General features: G+C 44.0%; 1 protein-coding gene and 1 non-coding gene across 2 annotated transcripts in view; one reads left to right on the top strand and one right to left on the bottom strand.

The window, feature by feature from the left end:
- Positions 1 to 23,772, bottom strand: part of LOC126442686 (uncharacterized) — an 84,688-nt gene that overhangs the window by 21,712 nt on the left and 39,204 nt on the right. Inside the window, exon 4 of the mRNA XM_050090739.1 lies at positions 14,066 to 14,187. Coding sequence (XP_049946696.1) covers positions 14,066 to 14,187 — 122 coding nt within the window. The remainder of the gene's footprint in view (positions 1 to 14,065; positions 14,188 to 23,772) is intronic.
- Trnat-ugu (transfer RNA threonine (anticodon UGU)) lies at positions 12,294 to 12,367 on the top strand. Its single transcript has one exon. It is a non-coding gene; the product is annotated as a tRNA-Thr (tRNA).

Below are 23,772 nucleotides of genomic sequence, written 5' to 3' on the forward strand. Positions count from 1 at the left end.
CAGCGTTTAACACTGCTGGTGCTGATGTCAGGGCGCTTAGACCATACAACCAGCTGCCACGACTGCTAACAACCAAGAAAAATGATAGACATGTCTAGGCATTTCAGCTTCGTGTCTATACTTTATGCAGCAAATCGTCTGCAACACATGCAAAACTTATATCGGAAATTTTAGACTTAGATTATAACTTCAAAAAATTATGTGTTCAAGTGAGAAAGGCTGCTATGTAAATTTTGATGCTTAAATATACTGTAGTGGACGATTCTTGGGTTGCGATAGATGAGAATTAGCTGTCTGCAAGTTATTATTACTGACTGCTGGTGTTTTTATGCTATTAGAGTGGTGATTCTAAGAGGTGGTTTGCAAATTTGATGTATGTGTTTCCACTTTTCAGAGCATTAGGCGTTCACAGTATCTTATTCAAAAAAGTTATGTTTGTCTTTAACACACTTTCTGAATGACACTCGTGGAAGATTAATTGAGACATGTCTATTTTGATGAAGTACATGAGGTTGTGTTGAGTGTCTGTAATCTTATTTTCAATGTCAGCCCGAGTCATCTGGTGTATCTACTAAAAAGCTTTTCTATTCATGTCATATTATCGTAAAAGTTGGCTAGTTATTATATTAATTAAGGGAAGATGTATAACATTCGCCTCTATTTTTTTTTTTTTTTTGAGACAGATATTGCTAATACTTTTTATGATGATCTTCCTAAATTGTGAATGGATCTGTCCTTGCACGACAGTGCATGGTACCTTTATGTTACAGAAAACCTCGCGTGAAAATGCGATTGTCGGATTCCTTTGGTCACAGGGACAAGGGGTCAAGTGTTTCCTGTAACCCTACAATTTGTATACCAAACGATAGAACGGGCACGCTGTAGCTATCAGACAGTAAAGGGCGTAAATTGGTGCATTACACAACTCCTCCAGCCCAGAAAAGGGGAGCAAATCGGTTGGTTCTTTTGCATTAGGTGGGGTCCAGACTGAACGTCTGCCGGATTGTAAGGGCAAAGGGCATAGTTTGTTCATGGGTGGTTCCTGAGAAAACCCCGAAAACCACAATTTTTGGATAAGAAAACTACCAACTGGGAGGAACACCAGTTTTACAATTACTATTCACGGCAAATAATCGAAAATCATTCCGTACATTCTTAAGATGATATTGTCCTGGAATTTGTACACTGTTTTTGATATCACTTTGCGTTACTGTGATCCACAGGTTCAAATTTCCCCACCTTGTGCAGAAGACAGCAAAAACTGGTTATTAGACTTTTTTGCACAGTGGACTGCAATAATACAAATACCTAATCATAGCAACTCGCTCAAATTTTAACTATATTATTTTTAGAAATCTGTTTACAAACTCCATCCATGTTCCTGGTTTCGAAAATCAACATTCGTTATCAAGATAAACCATTATTTTTAGGGAATAAAAGTAAAAGTACCACGTGTGTCGATGGACACTTCTGTGATGTCAGTTTATGGAAAACCATGGAAATTTAACGTGAAGTTCTCGCGGAACCTTTTCACTATCGTTATCTCTTATAGAGATTCAGGGGTTCAAATTTACAATACTTATGCGCATAAAATATGCATGTAATATCCGGTTTGAGGCGTAAATGTACCTTCAACTGACATAGTGATCACATGGCAAGGGCCATCAGGCTTCTGATGGTCATCAAATATCTCCAATGAAGCTTGATGGGTATCTCTCACCTATACCCCCACAGTGATACTGCAGTGACTAAAACAGGGTGAAATGGTGTCAAAGTGCCTGAAAAGAACTTAAAATGGCTGCCAAAATCTATAAGAAACTAGAAAGACTGCAAATTGACTACAATAGTCATAACAGCATTTTTACTCTTTTAAAACACAGACCATGTCGAGCGTCTTCAATGAATAGCGATCGATGAACAAGTACGCAGGAAAAATGTAAAGCAAACGATGTTATGTTAACAGTATATTATGCTCATTTATTTGTTGTTTATATGTGACGAAGTTTATAAATTTGTGAAAGTATACAAATGAACTGTCATAACTTTACTGACACAGAATTCGTTTTTATGTAATCAGAACACCCTGCTGTAACAGGGAGAAGAAGGGAACCAGTGAAAATATGCTCCCGTCAGCGCACAAAAAGAGCGAACATATTTCTTTTTAAAACACGGTGAGTGAAAGGTGGGAACACTCGTTCCCCCATCCTTACCAAAAATGTTGTCCGCCCCTGATAGCTGAGTGGTCAGCGCGACGGCATGTCATACCTAACGGCCCGGGTTCGATTCCCGGCTGCCTCGGAGATTTCCTCTGCTCAGGGACTGGGTGTTGTGTTGTCCTTATCATCAACATTTCATCCCCATCGACACGCAAATCATCGAAGTGGCGTCAACTCGAAAGACTTGAACCAGGCGAACGGTCTACCCAACGGGAGGCCCTAGCCACACAGCATTTCCATTTACCAAAAATATTGGCATGTCAACACATTCGCGCTTTTTGACCTGAAATACCGTAGAAGAGAGAGGCTACAGTGCCAGCGGAAAGGTAAGAGAGAGGAGGCAGTGATGGTGGGAGAGGAAAAGCGGCAGTGAAAGAAAGGTGGGTTAAGACAGTAGCAATGGAAATCAAGGAGAGAGTAATTATTGACAATCAGTGAGAGTGGCAGTAGAAGAGAAAGAGAGATGGATAGAGATAGATGCAGTGGAAACAAAAGAGACATGATACAGTGGAAATGAAAAATAAAGATGACAGGAGACGACATATAAACTTTGGGGTGGGGGGGTGGGGAGGGGTTCTGTATCCTTCCAGACCATCAAACTTTAACACGTATGTATTAGGAGGGTGAATTTCGGATCACAGTTTTAGACCCATGGGTACAGGGGAAATAATAATTTGGATCCTTCGGAATTTCTAAGCTGCCGAAATATGGCAGAGGCAGCAGCAGTGGGAAAGAAAGACAAAAGAAGACGGTGTAAATGTGAGAGAAGGCAGTGGCAATGGAACATACTGGTAATCAATGGGAATAAAAGAAGATTGTGGGACAGAGACGTATATAGACAGTGCAAGTGAGAGGGAGATTTTGAGGTTGAATGCTTAACCACAGATAGGCACTGGGTAAAAGGTCTTAGAATATTGTATGTTAAAAGAGCGAGAATACGTTCCCATACCAAAATTGTTGGTGACGTAGTAGGAATGGTTCCCCTTTTCACTGTCAGTGTGTCACAGATGAACGTATTGGTCTTATATATATATATATATATATGTGTGTGTGTGTGTGTGTGTGTGTGTGTGTGTGTGATCTGACAGGAGCACTTTTCCTCTGGATGTTTCTATCGTGTCCCATAGTAGGTATCAAATAGCAGAACTCTTTAAACAATACTTACAAATCATTTCTGTCAAATTCTTCCATTGTGTTACAGTGACGAGGGAGATTCAGGGTTTAGATCGGTAGGCGCGAACTAGGAATCTTGGGCCTTTGTTCTGAAAGTACTTTCTGAAAACTATCTCAGAAGGCACGAAAGACAACCAACTGCAGAGGATAATATGTTGCATCTAATGTCAACAAGTAGCCGATTTAGTGATCATACAGATAGAAGTTGAAAGAAAGTAAACGTAGAGAAATATTTATGTCTAACAAGAACGACTAGAAAACGATTACAAAACACCCCAGCAGTCAGCAAGAAACATTCAGCATTCCGGAGGAGAATGGGGATGCTAGAGAGGCACAGCACTGTGCATTGCAGATGCACAGAAAAAATGACCGATGCTGAGAACCAAAACCGATACCAAGCCAAGCCAACCATGACAGCTATGTTGGGCGCGTTATTTGAATTTCAGACCGAGAACGTACGTACGGAATTGTGAAAAAACTCAATAAGTTTTGGTCGTAGCCTGCTTGTAATTAGTAAGCGTTACGAAGTCGTTTGTCCAGTTGAACATGATGTAACGTAAACGTAAGATGCTGAGTCGAAGGATCAAATACTAATTTCCATCGTTAGAAATTACTTCACTGAACAAATACTCACTTTCTGCCAACGCAGTCATAAACAACATGCCTACTAACAAACGGGCTCTGATATGAAAATCAGCTCAAGTCGTCCAGTTGAGGAGAGACTATTCGATGTGACAGAGTGCGCGCTAAATTCTGTACGTCGCACGTCGAAGAACTGGACGCTGTTGTCGCAACAAACTATCGTAGGCCGGTGCAACAACGATGTGTGCCATGGAACTAGGAGAAGGATCAGGCGATCCCAGTCTATAAGTAGGACAGGGCTGACATGCGGATACGCACATCTGAAGTCTACCACGGCTATCTCAAACAGTAAGCTGCATTTTAAAAAGCAGTATGTGTTCTCAAATCGAAATCAATACTTTTCCTTCTAAGCACAGCACTCCGTCTTCAGGCCACAAGTGGCCCATCGGGACTATCCAACCGCCATGTCATCCTCAGTTGAGGATGCGGATAGGAGGGGCGTGTGGTCAGCACACCGCTATCCCGGTCGTTAGGACGATTTTCTTTGACTGGAGCCGCTACTATTCGGTCGAGTAGCTCCTCAATTGGCATCACGAGGCTGAGTGCACCCCGAAAAATGGCAACAGCGCATGGGGGCTGGATGGTAACCCATCCAAGTGCCGGCCACGCACGACAGCGCTTAACTTCGGTGATCTGACGGGAACCGGTGTATTCACTGCGGCAAGGCCGTTACCTCTTTCCTGCTAAGGATGACTCTTTATAACGCCATTTTTCTAAAATAGTCCCAGCGTGCAAGCAATAAAGCGTGACCTGCAACTTAAAGGTATTGAATACGTCATCTTCTAAAATATTATCACTAGCTGCGTGGTTCACTGTCTACAAGACGTAGGTCACATAACAGGAAATTCCATTTTCTGAAAAGGAATCAGTGGATGATGGTAGCCAAATCGATGAAGCTGCAATGACATTACATGATATCAGAAGAAAAAAACGTTTGAACTGATGAATCTACAAGGTAATGAATATATACGATAGGAGGTGTTCATTGCTGTCGAAAGAATTACCGTGTCTATTGAGATCGAAATTGAGTCTGACTGTGAAGTTATTTAGAACGAGAATCAGACCTAGGTGAACTGAGGTTAATTATAGGACGTGTTTATCGCCTATCTGATTTCACCATAACAGTTGTAGAATCACTCGAAAAAGTTCTACGTTCACAAGTGCGGGAAGAGCCAAATTATGCAGTACCAGTCAATAAAATTCTTCTGGGTTTCGGACCGCATTGCCAACAATAAAATTCCCACATTTCGGCGACTATAGCAAGGGGCTTCCTCTGGGTGTATTGCTAACTGCTGGATGGGCTCTAGTTTGGTTACTTACTTACTATGGGGGAGTGCTGTCATTGGATATGGGGGTGAGGAGGAAGGGCATTAGGTATTCTTTTATTGGTCTTTGCATTGCCTGTTGTCATTGGCGGAAATAGGCGTTTTCCATTGGAGTTTCCTTTATTGCTTGCCATTGGTGTAAATCGGCGAATACGAAACTGACCGGCAACTGCTGCGTAGCGCTGTCTACTAGCTGCCTGGTATCGGCTAGCACTCTGCGTACCCTCCGCTACTGTGGTCGACGGCACGCCTGTTGCTCTGCGACAGCTGTCCTCCTGCAAAGCTGTCACTGCTGGCAGCCAAGACGCAGGGAGTAGGTACCCGTCTTCCGTATTCGTGTCAGAGAACCAGCAACCATCATTCTTTCATATCACCCAATAAATACTCGTTGCGCCCTGCTGCGGCTCGCGTTGGTGCTGACTGTAGGTTTCCGCCTTCTGTTGTAGGTCAGACGGTATCCTTTAGTTGGCATGGTTGCGGTTGTTTGTCTTCTTCTCGTGTTGACTGTGGCCATTCGGTTTCGCAAGTGTTGCCTGTCCGCTAGTGAGCCGGCCGATGTGGCCGAGCGGTTCTAGGCGCTTCAGTCTGGAACCGCGCGACCACTACGGTCGCAGGTTCGAATCTTGCCTCGGGCATGGATGTGTGCGATGTCCTTCGGTTAGTTAGGTTTAAGTAGTTCTAAGTTCTAGGGAACTGATGACCTCAGATGTTAAGTCCCATAGTGCTCAGAGCCATTCGAACCATTTGTCCGCTAGTGGCAGCAGCGGCGGTTATCGATATGTAGTAACTGTTGCCCTATCTTTGGGGCGACATGGTTGTTTTTCCGGGTCGCGTGAGTGGGCCAGTTCAGTTGGGGACTCAGGAGGAGCGAGGTCCACACAGTGCCTGAACACGCTGGGACCGCTGGCTGCCGGATGGAAGGGCTGTGGTCACGATTGTGCACAACCTCGTCGTAAACCACATCCGGCAAGCTTTAAGATCAGTGCATTTCCGTCCCAGTAGAGAAACCTCCACCACTGTGATATCTCGCGATTCTCCAGTGACCTGGGTCCGTGCCGCTGTTCGAAGTGTCGCCGAGGCGAAGAGCGGCGAGTGGAGTGCTTGGGGAAGGTGGATCTGATTAGCCTTCCTCGACTTCTTATTACTATTTACTACGTACAACTTGTTACAATTTTTTAAGTTCAAGCAGCGATAATTTTTCTTGCCTGGTGGCCGCTAACGCCCTAATTACCTGCCCTGGGGGTCATTCTTCTACTCTGGTGATAGTGATTCCTTTCTCGTTCTGGGCACTCTAAGCACAGTATTCGGGGGACGCAGTGCAGACCGCCGATTCCGGCTTTGGCGTGTTGTTCCTATCGTATATATTAATTACTTTGCAGGTTCATCATTTCGAAAGTTTTTTTCTTCTGATATCATGTAATGTCACTGCAGCTTCACCGATTTGGCTACCGTCATCCTCTGATTCCTTTTCAGGAAATGGAATTTCCTGTTATGTGACCTACGCCTTGTAGACAGTGCACCTCGCAGCTAGCGACAATATTTTAGAAGATGACGTATTCAATACCTTTAAGCTGCACATTACACTTTATTGCTTCCGCGCTGGGACAGTTTTAGAAAAATGGCGTTATAAAGAGTCATCCTTAACAGGAAAGAGGCAACAGCCTTGCCGCAGTGGATACACCGGTTCCCGTCAGATCACCGAAGTGGCCGGCACTTGGATGGGTGTCCATCCAGCCCCATGCGCTGTTGCTATTTTTCGGGGTGCACTTTGCATTTTATTTATCGGACGTCAGGTAGCTTCAGCAAGATTATCATTGGTCATTCGTTGGACTGCCACGAGTCTGAGTTACCATCTTGCGGAGTGAATGCAACTGTTGGGTGCCCATCTCGTCGCTCGCGAAAGTGTTTGTTGCCGGACCTTCTCAGAGGTCGATTCCTGGAGCACCGTCTGTGGCCGCTTGGTTCTTGTCAGACGTGTGTTCTAAAAGAAGGTCTGACGGTCAGTAGTTCAGTGTAACGCTCCTTCAGCCCACGCCTTCCGCGAGTATAATCTGCCTCAGTACCCTTTAAGGAACTTATGCACTGGTCCTTGTGTTTTATTATTGTATTATTTAACACAATACCTTGTAATGCCTACATTAATGGTTGTATATGTCTAGTTAATGGTTCTGATCGCCTTCTGGAGTAAATCTAGCAGTGTAGTGTTGTGTGGATGTTAAGGGTTGTGTTACAAAGTTTACCATCATCTTATTTCACCTGTTTGGTGATCAGTTGCTTGTTTTTTTTTAATTAACCTTGCTATTGTATTTTGTGTTTTACAGCAGGTTTCTAAATTTTTTATATTATTGCCGTTCCTGGTGTGTAAGGCCTTCAGCCATGATTGTGGTCACTTGGCTTAAAATTCTAATTTGGTATTTGTATTTGCGCAGTGAGCCTTTAAAACCTTATTTACTGTCATTCCTGGCGTTGATGCTTTCTGCTAAATTTGTGGCGACTTGCGTTTAACATTTCAAACCTGTAATTCGTAACTTGCAGCGAGTCTTAAACAATTCTTATCTTATTGCCATTACTGGCGTGTAAGGCCTTCTGCCCAGATCACAGTGGCTGGCTTTTACAACATTGTCTGCTGCACCTGTATTTAATGGTGATTTTTTTTAAATTGTATCTCACTGAAAATAGTATTATCTACACAGTTGTTTATTCCTTCGTTAATAACGTGTGATATTTTTATTTTTTGTTTCTGGACGGCTGTGCTGTTTTTCTTTGTCGCTGGTTTAAAATAGTGTGTAACTGTAAGAGGCAACAAACAGTAACTTATTACGGCCCCGTCCACAATCCTAACCGTATCCTGCCTTCATTTTACTGCCAGGTTTCAATTATAATTATGCAACAAGAATTCTTCTCCCCACATTCTTAGCAATTCATTGCATCAGGAACCTAGTAAATGTCTTCACAAAAGAGACGAGACGACATTCACACGACACTTTAAGGACTACACACTTTTACAGACGACAGAAGACGTTACAGTACACAGATCATACTGCATCTGTTTCTTTTCATGTGTATTACCGTCAGAGGTGAGATGGACATTGCACCAGGTGGAGCTACTACTGCGTTAAGATCACATAGCCTTCGTTCGGCGTTTGCGCGAAAACCTCTAGCGGTGGTGTTCGTAAATCATACCTGTAGGCCAGACCATGAAGGTTTGCATTAGCAGTGCAGGCCTCCACATAACGCCCAGTGGTTAACTTCAGTTCTCGCGGAAAGCAGGAACTCCGGGTTCAAGTGCGTCTCGCCCAGAGTATAGATTGCTTGGTGTCTGTAAGAGAACAGTGTCTGTAACACGGGTACTTTTTGACGTAGCGTACGTGGGTCTTACCTTCAACTTTTCCTTACAGTTACGAGTCTTTTGCGGTGGACGGGGCATTGTTGTGTCACTTACGGTAGTGAGAACACTCACACAGCACTGGTAGTCGGTACGAGTCTCAAGCTGAAGTCGGCGGCGTCAACACCTTGTCATGGAGAGGCGAGAAATGGGCAATTGAAAATTGAGACGGGCAGTGGTCAAGCAGTTGCAGTGACATGACCAAAAGTCATGGCAAAAGGATATGCACATGTACAGATGGCGATGATATCGTGTGCAGGAGGTATAAAAGGGGTGTGCGTTTGCGGTTCTGTCACTTAGCTGATTGATATGCAAATATTTTCGACGTGGCTAATGGCCGCACGACTTGAATTAACAGACTCTGAACATGGTATGGTTGTTAGAGCTAGATACAGGGTGTTTCAAAAATGACCGGTATATTTGAAACGGCAATAAAAACTAAACGAGCACCGATAGAAATACACCGTTTGTTGCAATATGCTTGGGACAACAGTACATTTTCAGGCAGACAAACTTTCGAAATTACAGTAGTTACAATTTTCAACAACAGATGGCGCTGCGGTCTGGGAAACTCTATAGTACGATATTTTCCACATATCCACCATGCGTAGCAATAATATGGCGTAGTCTCTGAATGAAATTACCCGAAACCTTTGACAACGTGTCTGGCGGAATGGCTTCACATGAAGATGAGATGTACTGGTTCAGCTGTTCAATTGTTTCTGGATTCTGGCGGTACACCTGGTCTTTCAAGTGTCCCCACAGAAAGAAGTCACAGGGGTTCATGTCTGGCGAATAGGGAGGCCAATCCACGCCGCATCCTGTATGTTTCGGATAGCCCAAAGCAATCACACGATCATCGAAATATTCATTCAGGAAATTAAAAACGTCGGCCGTGCGATGTGGCCGGGCACCATCTTGCATAAACCACGAGGTGTTCGCAGTGTCGTCTAAGGCAGTTTCTACCGCCACAAATTCACGAAGAATGTCCAGATAGCGTGATGCAGTAATCGTTTCGGATCTGAAAAATGGGCCAATGATTCCTTTGGAAGAAATGGCGGCCCAGACCAGTACCTTTTGAGGATGCAGGGACGATGGGACTGCAACATGGGGCTTTTCGGTTCCCCATATGCGCCAGTTCTGTTTATTGACGAAGCCGTCCAGGTAAAAATAAGCTTCGTCAGTAAACCAAATGCTGCCCACATGCATATCGCCGTCATCAATCCCGTGCACTATATCGTTAGCGAATGTCTCTCGTGCAGCAATGGTAGCGGCGCTGAGGGGTTGCCGCGTTTGAATTTTGTATGGATAGAGGTGTAAACTTTGGCGCATGAGACGATACGTGGACGTTGGCGTCATTTGGACCGCAGCTGCAACATGGCGAACGGAAACCCGAGGCCGCTGTCGGATCACCTGCTGCAGTAGCTGCGCGTTGCCCTCTGTGGTTGCCGTATGCGGTCGCCCTACCTTTCCAGCACGTTCATCCGTCACGTTCCCAGTCTGTTGAAATTTTTCAAACAGATCCTTTATTGTATCGATTTTCGGTCCTTAGGTTACATTAAACCTCCGTTGAGAACTTCGTCTTGTTGCAACAACACTGTGTTCTAGGCGGTGGAATTCCAACACCAGAAAAATCCTCTGTTTTAAGGAATAAACCATGTTGTCTACAGCACACTTGCACGTTGTGAACAGCACACGCTTACAGCAGAAAGACGACGTACAGAATGGCGCACCCACAGACTGCGTTGTCTTCTATATCTTTCACATCACTTGCAGCGCCATCTGTTGTTGAAAATTGTATCTACTGTAATTTCGAAAGTTTGTCCGCCTGAAAATGTACTGTTGTCCCAAGCATATTGCAACAAACGGTGTATTTCTATCGCTGCTCGTTTAGTTTAGTTTTTATTGCCGTTTCAAATATACCGGTCATTTTTGAAACACCCTGTATATGGGACATTCCATTTCGGAAATCATCATGGAAGTCACTACTCCGAGATCCATAGTGTCAAGAGTGTGCGAAGAATACTAAAGCTGAGGCATTACCTCTCGCCACAGACAACACAGTGCCAAACCAGCCTTCACTTGACGACCGATACCAGCGGAATCTGCGTAGACTTGCCAGTGCTAACAGCTGTGGCAGCAGACGAACGAATCGAGTGGCTTTGCTAACAGCAAGAAATCACCTGCAGCGACTCTCCTGGGCTCGTGAACATGCCTGTTGGACCCTAGACGACTGTAGAAACGTTACCTGGTCAGATGATCCCAGATTGCGGTTGGTAGGAGCTGGTGGTACGGTTCGGGTGTGGCACAGACACCAGACACCAAGTGGTCAACAAGGTGTTCTGTAAGCTGACGGTTGGTCCATAATGGTGTGGGGTGTGTTGATGTAGAATGGATGGGGCCCTCTGGTCAAACTGAACCGACCACTGACAGCAAATGTTTACGTTCGGCTACTTGGAGGTCATTTTACAGCCATTCATGGACTTCATGTTTCCAAACAACGATGGAATATTTATGAATGACAAAAAAATGGTTCAAATGACTCTGAGCACTATGGGACTTAGCTTCTGAGGTCATCAGTCCCCTAGAACTTAGAACTACTTAAACCAAACTAACCTAAGGACATCACACACATCCATGCCCGAGGCAGGATTCGAACCTGAAATCGTAGCGGTCTCGCGGTTCCAGACTGTAGCGCCTAGAACCGCTCGGTCACCCCGACGGGCTCTGAATGACACTGCGCAATATTATTAGGCCAGAGTTGTTCGTGACTGGTTTGAAGAACATTCCGGACAGGTCGAGCGAATGATTTGGCCACCCAAATCGCCCAGCACAAGTCCCATCGAATACTTATGGGACGTAATCCAGAGGTCAGTTCGTACACAACATCCTGCTCTGACAGCACTTTCCCAATTATGGACGACTATGGAGGCAGCGTGGCTCAATATTTCTGCATTAGACTTCAACAATTTGTTGACTCCATGCAATGGCTAATTGCTACACTACGCAGGGCAAAAAAAAAAAAAAAAGAAAAAAAATGCTCTGAGCACTATGGGACTTAACTTCTGAGGTCATCAGTCCCCTAGAACTTAGAACTACTTAAACCTAACTAACCTAAGGACATCACACACATCCATGCCCAAGGCAGGATTCGAACCTACGACCGTAGCGGTAGCTCGGTTCCAGACTGTAGGGCCTAGAACTGCTCGGCCACTTCGGCCTGCACTACGCAGGGCAAAATGAGGTCCCACAATATTAGACGTTATAGAATGACTTTTGTCAGAAATTTATCTCTGGCACGCCTCCCGCGAAAGAACAGATACCATCTTAGTGTATATATAGTTAAGGCTCACCAGCCACTTGACCATCTTCTTCTTCCGTGCGAATGCACAAACAGTGGCCGAACTCTTCCGGGAATCGGCAACGCGCGGCGAGTAATTGAGTATGATGGGCGGGGGCACAACGAATGTAGTGCGGGACAATACGCTGAGAATGTGGGTTTGGCGGGATGCGTGCCAGAGATAAATCCCTGCAGTCATGCTATTCTCTGTGTCCTCGGTGGCTCAGATGGATAGAGCGTCTGCCATGTAAGCAGGAGATCCCGGGTTCGAGTCCCGGTCGGGGCACACATTTTCATCTGTCTCCGTTGACGTATGTCAACGCCTGTAAGCAGCTAAGCGTTTTCATTTCTTTGTAATTTCATTCTAACGAGCTGCATGGTCACCGATATATATAGATTGCATAAGTCTTATGAATCTCAGTTGTTAGTGTGGATAAAGGTACGGAGAATAACTTTCAGCCGTTACTACGGCACCTATAACTATATTTTTACTGAACCAACGTAAAGCACTGAGGCTCCTCTGGAATAAAAGATCTCTGATTTGTGAATTAAATCAATCTGAATGAAGGAGACATAGTTAGGAGCGTGCTATTGTTTGAAAATTAATACATTGTGACTTCATAACAAGGGAATTACAATGGAAGCAACTACATTCGTGTGGTTAAGGTCTCTGGATTTCGTTCGCAGTAGTGTGCTTTGGAAGTGAAGCTGCTGCAGTCCGTTACACGTTCAGAATTTTAAAGAAAGTTAATAACGTGCTCTGAAAACAAGTGCTATTTATTCTCAAGAAATACGTAGAAAATGCGTTACACAGAGCTGTTTAGAAACTTTTGTACTTATTCCGATCGGGTATTCAACCATCATCCAGCGATAAAGAAAAACAGTACAGCCCTCACGTGTCGTACATAATCGAATGTAGGATATGTTTGATTTTGTCTTTTGCTACTGAGTGGACCACGTTATCCTCTACTGAAGCTTTGGTATTACGCTTCACACAATAATTGTGACTGTAAAATGGATGATACTTTTATGTAAGATCCTGTATGACATGTTAGAGTTTTCTTTTTTCTGTTTCCCTGTATGATAATTTAAAACAAGAACCAGTCAGAATAAATTAGGAAGTTAGGAAACTGCACTGTCTGATATATTTTCTACGATTTATTTCCGCTCTTCGCTACCGCCTAAAAATATACAAAAATCCTTTATCAATTATTTACTCAGCAGTTTGTTAAATACACAAATAATGTTGGCTATCTAATCTCTGACGCCTTCACAGCCACCCTTGGGAGTAAGAGATCCCGGATAACCAAATTCGCAGGACATGAGAGGAAACACGAGACAGTGGGATCTAGACCGCTGCCTAACAAATATGCAGTCCAAGAAGCTTAGGCTTGTAAAGGCGAATCTGATACGAAGTTTCCTAAATCTATTGCCAGCCGCTGTGGCCGAGCGGATCTAGGCGCTTCTGTTCGGAATCGCGCTGCTGCTACTGTCGCAGGTTCGAATCCTGCATTGGGCACGCATGTGTGTGATGTCCTAAGGTTAGTTAGGTTTAAGTAGTTCTAAGTTCTAGGGGACTGATGACCTCAGATGTCAAGTCCCATAGCGCTTAGAACCATTTGAACCTAAATCTATTTATGAAATTCTTTGAAAGTAGCAAAAAAAAATATACGGACTAGTCTGTTCCCTGTTCTTATCCCTTGGGGCTTTCGCTTTTTGTCCAATAACCCCACAAGCATCACAGCCGTAGGCGTGGGTCAGAACTCTTGAAGACAGTGACATTACAGTGGGAGAGGCAATGATAGTGACAGTGTGTGCCATATAAATCAGGAAAAGGACTCCGAGAACCGATCACTTACGCCAGACAATGGGTGTGTGTGTGTGTGTGTGTGTGTGTGTGTGTGAGAGCGCGCCCGCGCGTGCCGTTTTCCTATTCCTCTACATATAAGACAGCTCAAAAGACGAAGGAAAGAAAACCACTTACCATGTGTTGGTATGCGAGCGGCACGAACAGCTGTGAGATACGCCCTACGCCAAGTGTGAGCAGCTGCGCGACGTCACGCCAGTAGCTGGAGCGTTGTTCCAGGTACACCTCGGGCTGGAACCCTGGACAAGAAACCAGGCGACATACTAGTGAGCAACCCATGAATCAGATTTCCGTAGAAACACAATTTTCACTTTCTGTCTACATTATTGTCCTTACATACCTACATTTATTAATGTAATTTTTCGTTATTATTAGCCCGCATCTCGTGGTCGTGCGGTAGCGTTCTCGCTTCCCACGCCCGGGTTCCCGGGTTCGATTCCCGGCGGGGTCAGGGATATTCTCTGCCTCGTGATGGCTGGGTGTTGTCTGCTGTCCTTAGGTTAGTTAGGTTTAAGTAGTTCTAAGTTCTAGGGGACTGATGACCATAGATGTTAAGTCCCATAGTGCTCAGAGCCATTTGAACCATTTCGTTATTATTATTATGTGAAAATTGAAAATTCAAGTTTAATGATCATCTCACAGAATCCCAAGTCAGATATAAGAGGTGGCCACAAAATCATCATCTTTGTAGACAAATGTAAGTCGACACTTGACAAAAAATAGCCACTCTTAGGAGCTATCGTGCAAGCACCGTGCAACAACGCCTCTAGCATTTATTAATATAATTTTTGTTATTATTATTATTATTATTATTATATGGAAATTGAAAGTTCAAGATTAATGATCATCTCTCAGAATTACAAGTTAGATTTCAGAGGTGGCCAGGAAACCCTCATCTTTGGAGACAAATGCAACTGTACTCGGCAAAAAGTTAGCCACTTAGGAGCCGTCTTGCAAACATCGTGTAACACCGTCTCTAACCTGTACTCGTAATGACCTCACCATGGAGAGGAGGAGGCTCCGTAACATTCTTCTGGTATGCCATATTCCACATAATCCACTCATTCATGATGCCCACAGAACCAAAATAATCATGAGGGATGGCGACCGAAGATTTCCTGATAAAAACAGTCACATTCGTTCTGGCAATGGCCTTGTTAAATGGGATGCAGCAGTGCACATAATTTGGGAGCCCACTCTATGCCTTGACATAACTATCTGTGCGTAAAAGGCAATTACCGTTGCCATGAGTACGCGGAAGGAAATGAAAATCACAGCATTAGAGATTGTGCTCTGTAATGGAAAAACTGGGGTTAGTTCGTCGGTCATATCCTCAGTAGGGAATTGCCGTGGGAAAAAAATGGCTCTGCGCACTATGGGACTTAACATCTGAGGTCATCAGTCCCCTCGAACGTAGAACTACTTAAACCTAACTAACCTAAGGACATCACACACATCGGTCGCGCGGTTCCAGACTGAAGCACCTAGAACCGCTCAGCCACACCGGCCGGCCGCCGTGGGAAAGACGGCCACAAGAAAATGATTCATTAACCATCGAAACGAGTCAGAGAGAACGTGGTAGGGAAGTTTTAAAATCTAAAAACGGGAATGCAAAGGCTAAGCCTAGATATAGTGTGGGACAGTAAGAAAATAATGGGGTCTCAGCACAAGAATTTAGGGTAATCCCAATACCAGTAGAAAATAGTTTCGCAGATTTAAGATTCATGATGAATAGCGAGGTGAGACAGAGAGTGAGTTCCTATGAACGTTTCAGTTTCAGTTACAGAGTTATTCTCATCATATTCGACAACAAATCAGGTACAACAAAAATAATGTATATATGAAAACTGAAGTGGCAAATGAAAATTTTTATCAAAGCCAGGATATGAACGTGGCTCTCCAGCTCACTACAGAAATGCAATAACAACCGTGTCATCCTGACGCAGTGGCTTTGTATGACTGCATGGACCACCCTAGTACGTCTCTCTCCTCAGTACAAGTTTTCATTCACTCCGTATCCCACTTGCTACAATAACAACAGTAATTCAGTTATACACACTGACATCACAAACGGAGGACGGAGAGTGAGAGAAAGTATTTCAGGATATTGAACGTGGAAGTCAGTATGTATATAGAGATGATATTTTCATCATAATGAAGCACTGCAAAACGCTACAAGAGAAAAGGAGACGGAGTTAAAGGAGAATATGGGCTTAGTACTATGAATCGCAAAGGTGTAAGTCTGAGTAGTGCTATGAATTTCAGCTATTAATAATAAATACATGATACATGAGCCGTAACAGGAAGAGCTGCACATGGAAAAAATTTGGAATCATGGGAGTATTCCAGCAGGATCTCATCATGGTCAGAGTGATAAATCAGATACTGGATTGTAAGGCACACCCAGAAGCAGATATTGACGCAAATAACAATTTAATAATGATGAAGAGTAGGCTGATGTTCAACAGAATTGTAGGGAGGAATCTATGTGGAAACAAGTGCGATACTGAAGTACGGAGGAATGAGGAGCTGCATTTGAAGTTCTCTGATGCTAAACATGCTGCGATAATGAGTTTCACAATTGGCAGTCAAGTTGAAAAGACGTAGATATACATAAGCCAATTATAAAAACTGGTGTTGCAGGAGCGGATACAAAGAAGGCAACAGAAAAGAAACTTTGTGTAACAGAAGAAATACTTTAAGTGATCGACGAAAGAAGAAAATATTTAAACCTTCAGGAACAGAGATGAATGCTGCAATATATGTCTCTTAGGAACAAAATTAAAAGAAAGTAAATGGAAGTAGATGTGAAAAGTTTACAGTAAAAAGTGAACAAACCGGAAAAAAATCGTCGTCAGAAGGGGTGATTAGCATATAAACAAGGGAAAACACAATCGATGAAACTAAAGACAATGGTGCCAACACTGAGACTGATATGGGAATTCCACTGTTGAACACACAGATGAGAGTAGATAGATGACAAGAGAGGAAGGAAGCCCTAGGGAATACAGCAGTAAAGTCAAAAAGAACTCTGAAAAACTTGCGACCAATTTTAGGCGGAAGACATAGAGAGCATTTCTTCGCAATTTCGGAAATCGTCGGAGGAAGTGAAAATGAAACTACTGTTCAAGATGATTTGTAAAGCCAGTGATTCTGGAGATACACTATCAGATTTTCTCGATAATATCATCCACATTTTCCCCAAAGACAGCTAGGGCATATAGGTGAGGGTCCTTTCCCACAATCAGCTTAACAGTTCATGGATACAAGTTTCTGACAAGACTAATATACACAAGAAGGAAAATAAAATGGAGGAGGTGCTGAATGACGATGTTTGCCTTTGGTCCCTCATTGTTCTTATAAATCTTGTATACTACCCGTGTTTCCCTGTTCTTACTCCTAATTTTCTTAGATATTTTTAACAACCTGCTCCAGTTTTTCCCCCATGAACCATGGACCTTGCCGTTGGTGGAGAGGCTTGCGTGCCTCAACGATACAGATAGCCGTACCGTAGGTGCAACGACAATGGAGGGGTGTCTGTTGAGAGGCCAGACCAACCTGTGGTTCCTGAAGAGGGGCAGCAGCCTTTTCAGTAGTTGCAGGGGTAACAGTCTAGATGATTGACTGACCTGGCCTTGTAACACTAACCAAAACGGCCTTGCTGTGCTGGTACTGCAAACGGCTTAAAGCAAAGGGAAACTACAGCCGTAATTTTTCCCGACGGCATGCAGCTTTACTCATGGAGAGCTGCATCAAACCAGTCTCAGGACTGAAGACCACAACAACAACAGCTCCAGTTTTGATTATTATTATTGTTGTTGTTGTGGTCTTCAGTCCTGAGACTGGTTTGATGCAGCTCTCCATGCTACTCTATCCTGTGCAAGCTTCTTCATCTCCCAGTACCTACTGCAACCTATATCCTTCTAAATCTGCTTAGTGTATTCATCTCTTGGTCTCCCTCTACGATTTTAACCCTCCACACTGCCCTCCAATGATAAATTGGTGATCCCTTGATGCCTCAGAACATGTCCTACCAACCGGTCCCTTCTTCTGGTCAAGTTGTGCCACAAACTCCTCTTCTCCCCAATTCTATTCAATACCTCCTCATTAGTTATGTGACCTACCCATCTAATCTTCAGGAGTCTTCTGTACCACCACATTTCGAAAGCTTCTATTCTCTTCTTGTCTAAACTATTTTTCGTCCATGTTTCACTTCCATACATGGCTACACTCCATACAAATACTTTCAGAAACGACTTCCTGACACTTAAATCTATACTCGATGTTAACAAACTTCTCTTCTTTAGAACCGCTTTCCTTGCCATTGCCAGTCTACATTTTATATCCTCTCTACTTCGACCATCATCAGTTATTTTTGCTTCCCAAATAGCAAAACTCCTTTACTACTTTAAGTGTCTCATTTCCTAATCTCAGTTTTCATTATCGATCGCTTTCTCTAGACTCATAAAGCCTTTGAAAGTGTGTTTATTTTCTTACATCTTGTTTCCATTATCACGCGTAACCTCAGAACTGCACTTCTAATGCCTTTACCTTTTTTAAAGCGAAAGTGATCATCACCTAACAGATACTTAATTTTCTTTTCCATTCTTCTGTATATTAATCTTGTCAGTAACTTGTACACTTGAGGAGTTAAGCTGATTGTGTCATAGTTGTCACACTTATTTGCCCTTTGTATCTTCGCAAATATGTGAATAATATTTCCCCAAAAGTGTGATAGTATTTCTCTAGTCTCATTGATCCTTGAATAGTCAGTCGATTTCCAACTTCCCCAATAATTTTAGACGTTCCACTGGAATATTATTTAGCCCTTCACCTTTATTTGAGCACAGATCTTCTAACGCTCTGTTAAACTCTCTCGTACCATATCCCATTTGACTTCCGTTGCGACTCCCATTTCTCCTGTCACCTCATTAGAGAAGCCCCAGCTCTTGTACAGGCCTTCAATCCATTTACCCATCTATCACCACTCTGTTCTTTATTTAACAGTCAAATTCTCATGGTACTCTGAATACTGACGCTATGCTTTTAATTTAACCAAATGTCTGGTTGACTTTTCCTATACCGAATGAGTCTTAGAAACGACTATTTCTTATTCTACTTCTTCACATTTTTTCAGCAGCTGTTTGATCTCGGTCTCCCTACACTTCCTATTTATTTCATTCCTTCATTGTTTACATTAATGGAATACTAACCTCCCACCTGTTACTTCACCCGCAGGCGTACATGACACATATATTGCACTCACATATATCTGACTATCTGCTGTTTTTCCTTAGGAGAGTTCGTTATATTTATCTGAGGTATTCAAGTGTGGACCATGACTTTTGGTCCCTAAATAGGTTATCAAATATATTTGTTCGCCTTAATGCTCTTTCTCGCGACCTCACTGGCACACTGAACGCCTCAAATAAGACACATAATGCACTGCATAGATTTAACGAGTTCCAAGCCAAATGCATACACAAAAGGAACACATAAAGAGAGTTTAACGACATTTTTACACATCACCAATTTCACATTCCCATCACCATCCCTAAAAGTAGTAGGGGTATTTTACTCTCATAGTAGTTTTATAGAAAAGAACGAGTCACGTATACTGTAATGGGTCAAAAGATTTGGTAACATTTGGCTTCAGCGAAAGTTTATCACCTTAACTTGTTGGCTCAGCACCTGGGTGTATGTTATCATTGAAAATGGTTTTTTCCATGTCTAATTATAAATGTTTGCCTGTATGTTGTTGTTCAAAGATATGTTGTAGATCGAACTGAACGCTCGTTGATGCTAAATCACATATCGATTGCCTACAGCGCAACAGCATCTTGAGCGGCAGAAATGTTACCGCATGTTAAGTGCCATAGTGCTCAGAGCCATTTGAACCATTTTTTTTGTTACCGCATGCAGTAGCTGGTTACTTGAAGATGAACCGACGACTATCCTTAGTAATACAATAACTGCCAAAAGTGGTGCTAGCACTGTGCATCTGTTTGATTTAACAGTTCCGAAAATGATTGACGTGGGTTTTATGCACATTTGCTGATGAGCTTTGGGTGCTCACAGGTTCAGAGGAGATACTGACCGCACATGGGAGTCCAGAAACACAGAGGCGATCCTGAAGATATAGTACGTCACCTACAGAGGGGGTGATTACCTGAAAATGTTGTAGCTCCTCGCGTTTTATACCGGTAAAGTAGGTTGCGATTGTCATTAGCAGAATTGGTTTTAAATGTATTGTAGCACTGCTGGTACAGAGAGATCTGGTAAAATATCAGTACAAAGATCAAGCATATTTGCAACCGGCACACTAACGGACACAAGGCAGAAAATTCCGCTGGTGCATTTGAATCGTAGTCGACCAGTATAGTTAATTCCACCGCATGGCGGCTAAATTTCAGCAATACAAACCCTCTGTGTTGCTAACAGGAAAACCTCCCCAACAGCGAACCACAGAAACGAACCGCACAACATGAATGGACGTTTCTTGGGTACTTTAGACACCACTCAATCTTGACGTCCTGGGTCGGTGAGCCACGAAGCTCGTAGCGATCGGACAGCTCCACACACCCTCCGACACTGCACAGGGACCGCCATAGGACCCAGCCTACCACGCTGCACGGAGATGTCCTCCCTGGTCCGCACCAACCGATAGAATCCTCTCAGAATGCCGACCATCTAAAATAGTGCAAATAACGCCAACTACACATACAACCTTACAAACACTTGCACAAAGACTTGAACGATACCCAACAGTAACTAAACACTCACGAAGACAAATCGGGAGTCGACGCACACACACACACACACACACACACACACACAGCCGACTCATGAACGATCGGCGAGCCTAAACGCGTCGTCCGGTAGGACGACCGACGGACGATCGACCCAGACCGTGGCCCGGCTCAAGTGATGCGTGGCGGCAGTGATCGGGCGAGCCATGTCGATTCAGACCTCACTGCTGCTCCAACCCGACTGTACTAGTGCCGCATTGCAACTCCCGACTGGCAGGTCCGGACTGCGCTCCAGACGCGTTCCAACTGACTGGCAGCCCGAACTCGCGACCCAAACTGCCTACGACAGACAACGCCTGGGAAGTAATAGCGGTCGAGCAAAGATAGTATGAGACGGAATATATTGATATGCGCTGCTAGCGCCGCTCACGGTCAGTCAAAGCAGCAACTCAATGACACCAGTAATTTAAATTAATGTAGTGAGGTGGAAGTACGTTAAAAAACAGGGTGTAAAATACATGATGGCGGGAACATGAGCCACGTGCGGCTCAGTTCGTGTAACGAGGAAGCCGCCTACTTTACACTTCTGCATTGTCGCTACTATTAAAACAACAGTAGACGAGAGTCTTAAAACTCCAAGTGTCAGAGCTTTGTGTAGTATTGTGTACGTGCAGCCTAGACTATGTCACACTCCGTAGTAATTTTTTATCTCTGGATTTGTTCCATATCTTCATGCTGAGTATGCAGTGGAGACTGCCGTCCTCCAAGACAACAGTCGTGTTGAGAGAGCTGCGTGGACACGAGCCTGACTTCATAACCGCTGCCGGCCGCTGTGACCGAGCGGCTCTAGGCTCTGGGCTCCGGAACCGTGTTGCTGCCACGGTCGCAGGTTCTAATCCTGCCTCAGGTATGGCTGTGTGTGACGTCCTTAGGTTAGTTAGGTTTAAGTAGTTCTTAAGTCTAGGGGACTGATGAGTACAGATGTTAAGTCCCATAGTGCTCAGAGCCATTTGAACCATTTTTTCATAAACGCTAAGACATCGTATCGCACCTCGGCTGACCCACTAAATCACGCAATCTAATCTCATAGAAAACGTCTGGGACCAGCGTGTGGAACGTAGCAGTCAACATCCCCACCTTTTGGTAACTGCGTTGGATCTCATGAGTGTCTCAAGTGGATGTGACAGACCTGGAGAAACCTGCGGACTCTCTTCCTCGCCAATCTCAGACCGTTATCAAGAGTGGAGAAGGTGTGCTGTACTGCAGTATCTCCCCATGGTCTCTGCTGGGGGAGGGAGGAGTGGTTACCTTCTGTCTGATGTCGTTGCTTGACATCAACTGAAACATAAGCTACATGGTGTTTCAAAAATGACCGGAATATTTGAAACGGCAATAAAAACTAAACGAGCAGCGATAGAAATACACCGTTTGTTGCAATATGCTTGGGACAACAGTACATTTTCAGGCAGACAAACTTTCGAAATTACAGTAGTTACAATTTTCAACAACAGATGGCGCTGCGGTCTGGGAAAGTCTACAGTACGATATTTTCCACATATCCACCATGCGTAGCAATAATATGGCGTAGTCTCTGAATGAAATTACCCGAAACCTTTGACAACGTGTCTGGCGGAATGGCTTCACATGCAGATGAGATGTACTGCTTCAGCTGTTCAATTGTTTCTGGATTCTGGTGGTACACCTGGTCTTTCAAGTGTCCCCACAGAAAGAAGTCAAAGGGGGTTCATGTCTGGCGAATAGGGAGGCCAATCCACGCCGCCTCCTGTATGTTTCGGATAGCCCAAAGCAATCACACGATCATCGAAATATTCATTCAGGAAATTAAAGACGTCGGCCGTGCGATGTGGCCGGGCACCATCGTGCATAAACCACGAGGTGTTCGCAGTGTCGTCTAAGGCAGTTTGTACCGCCACAAATTCAAGAAGAATGTCCAGATAGCGTGATGCAGTAATCGTTTCGGATCTGAAAAATGGGCCAATGATTCCTCTGGAAGAAATGGCGGCCCAGACCAGTACCTTTTGAGGATGCAGGGACGATGGGACTGCAACATGGGGCTTTTCGGTTCCCCATATGCGCCAGTTCTGTTTATTGACGAAGCCGTCCAGGTAAAAATAAGCTTCGTCAGTAAACCAAATGCTGCCCACATGCATATCGCCGTCATCAATCCTGTGCACTATATCGTTAGCGAATGTCTCTCGTGCAGCAATGGTAACGGCGCTGAGGGGTTGCAGCGTTTGAATTTTGTATGGATAGAGGTGTAAACTCTGGCGCATGAGACGATATATGGACGTTGGCGTCATTTGGACTGCAGCTGCAACACGGCGAACGGAAACCCGAGGCCGCTGTTGGATCACCTGCTGCACGAGCTGCGCGTTGCCCTCTGTGGTTGCCATACGCGGTCGCCTTACCTTTCCAGCACGTTCATCCGTCATGTTCCCAGTACGTTGAAATTTTTCAAACAGATCCTTTATTGTATCGCTTTTCGGTCCTTTGGTTACATTAAACCTCCGTTGAAAACTTCGTCTTGTTGCAACAACACTGTGTTCTAGGCGGTGGAATTCCAACACCAGAAAAATCCTCTGCTCTAAGGAATAAACCATGTTGTCTACAGCACACTTGCACGTCGTGAACAGCACACGCTTACAGCAGAAAGACGACGTACAGAATGGCGCACCCACAGACTGCGTTGTCTTCTATATCTTTCACATCACTTGCAGCGCCATCTGTTGTTGAAAATTGTAACTACTGTAATTTCGAAAGTTTGTCCGCCTGAAAATGTACTGTTGTCCCAAGCATATTGCAACAAACGGTGTATTTCTATCGCTGCTCGTTTAGTTTTTATTGCCGTTTCAAATATACCGGTCATTTTTGAAACACCCAGTAAATGTTCATGTTGAATACCAAGCCTAGTAGATATGGTAGCTGCTATCTGATTATCAGCATATTGTTTCTCTCTTTCAGTGTGCTTATTATTTATTTCTAAATTCGTTGTTTTCTGTGTACTTTGATTAGGACAGTTGTCTCCTCCGATGCAACGCCATTATACAAGTGCTC

Source organism: Schistocerca serialis, unplaced genomic scaffold (assembly GCF_023864345.2).
Source record: "Schistocerca serialis cubense isolate TAMUIC-IGC-003099 unplaced genomic scaffold, iqSchSeri2.2 HiC_scaffold_1400, whole genome shotgun sequence".
In the NCBI taxonomy this organism is placed as follows: Eukaryota; Metazoa; Arthropoda; class Insecta; order Orthoptera; family Acrididae; genus Schistocerca; species Schistocerca serialis.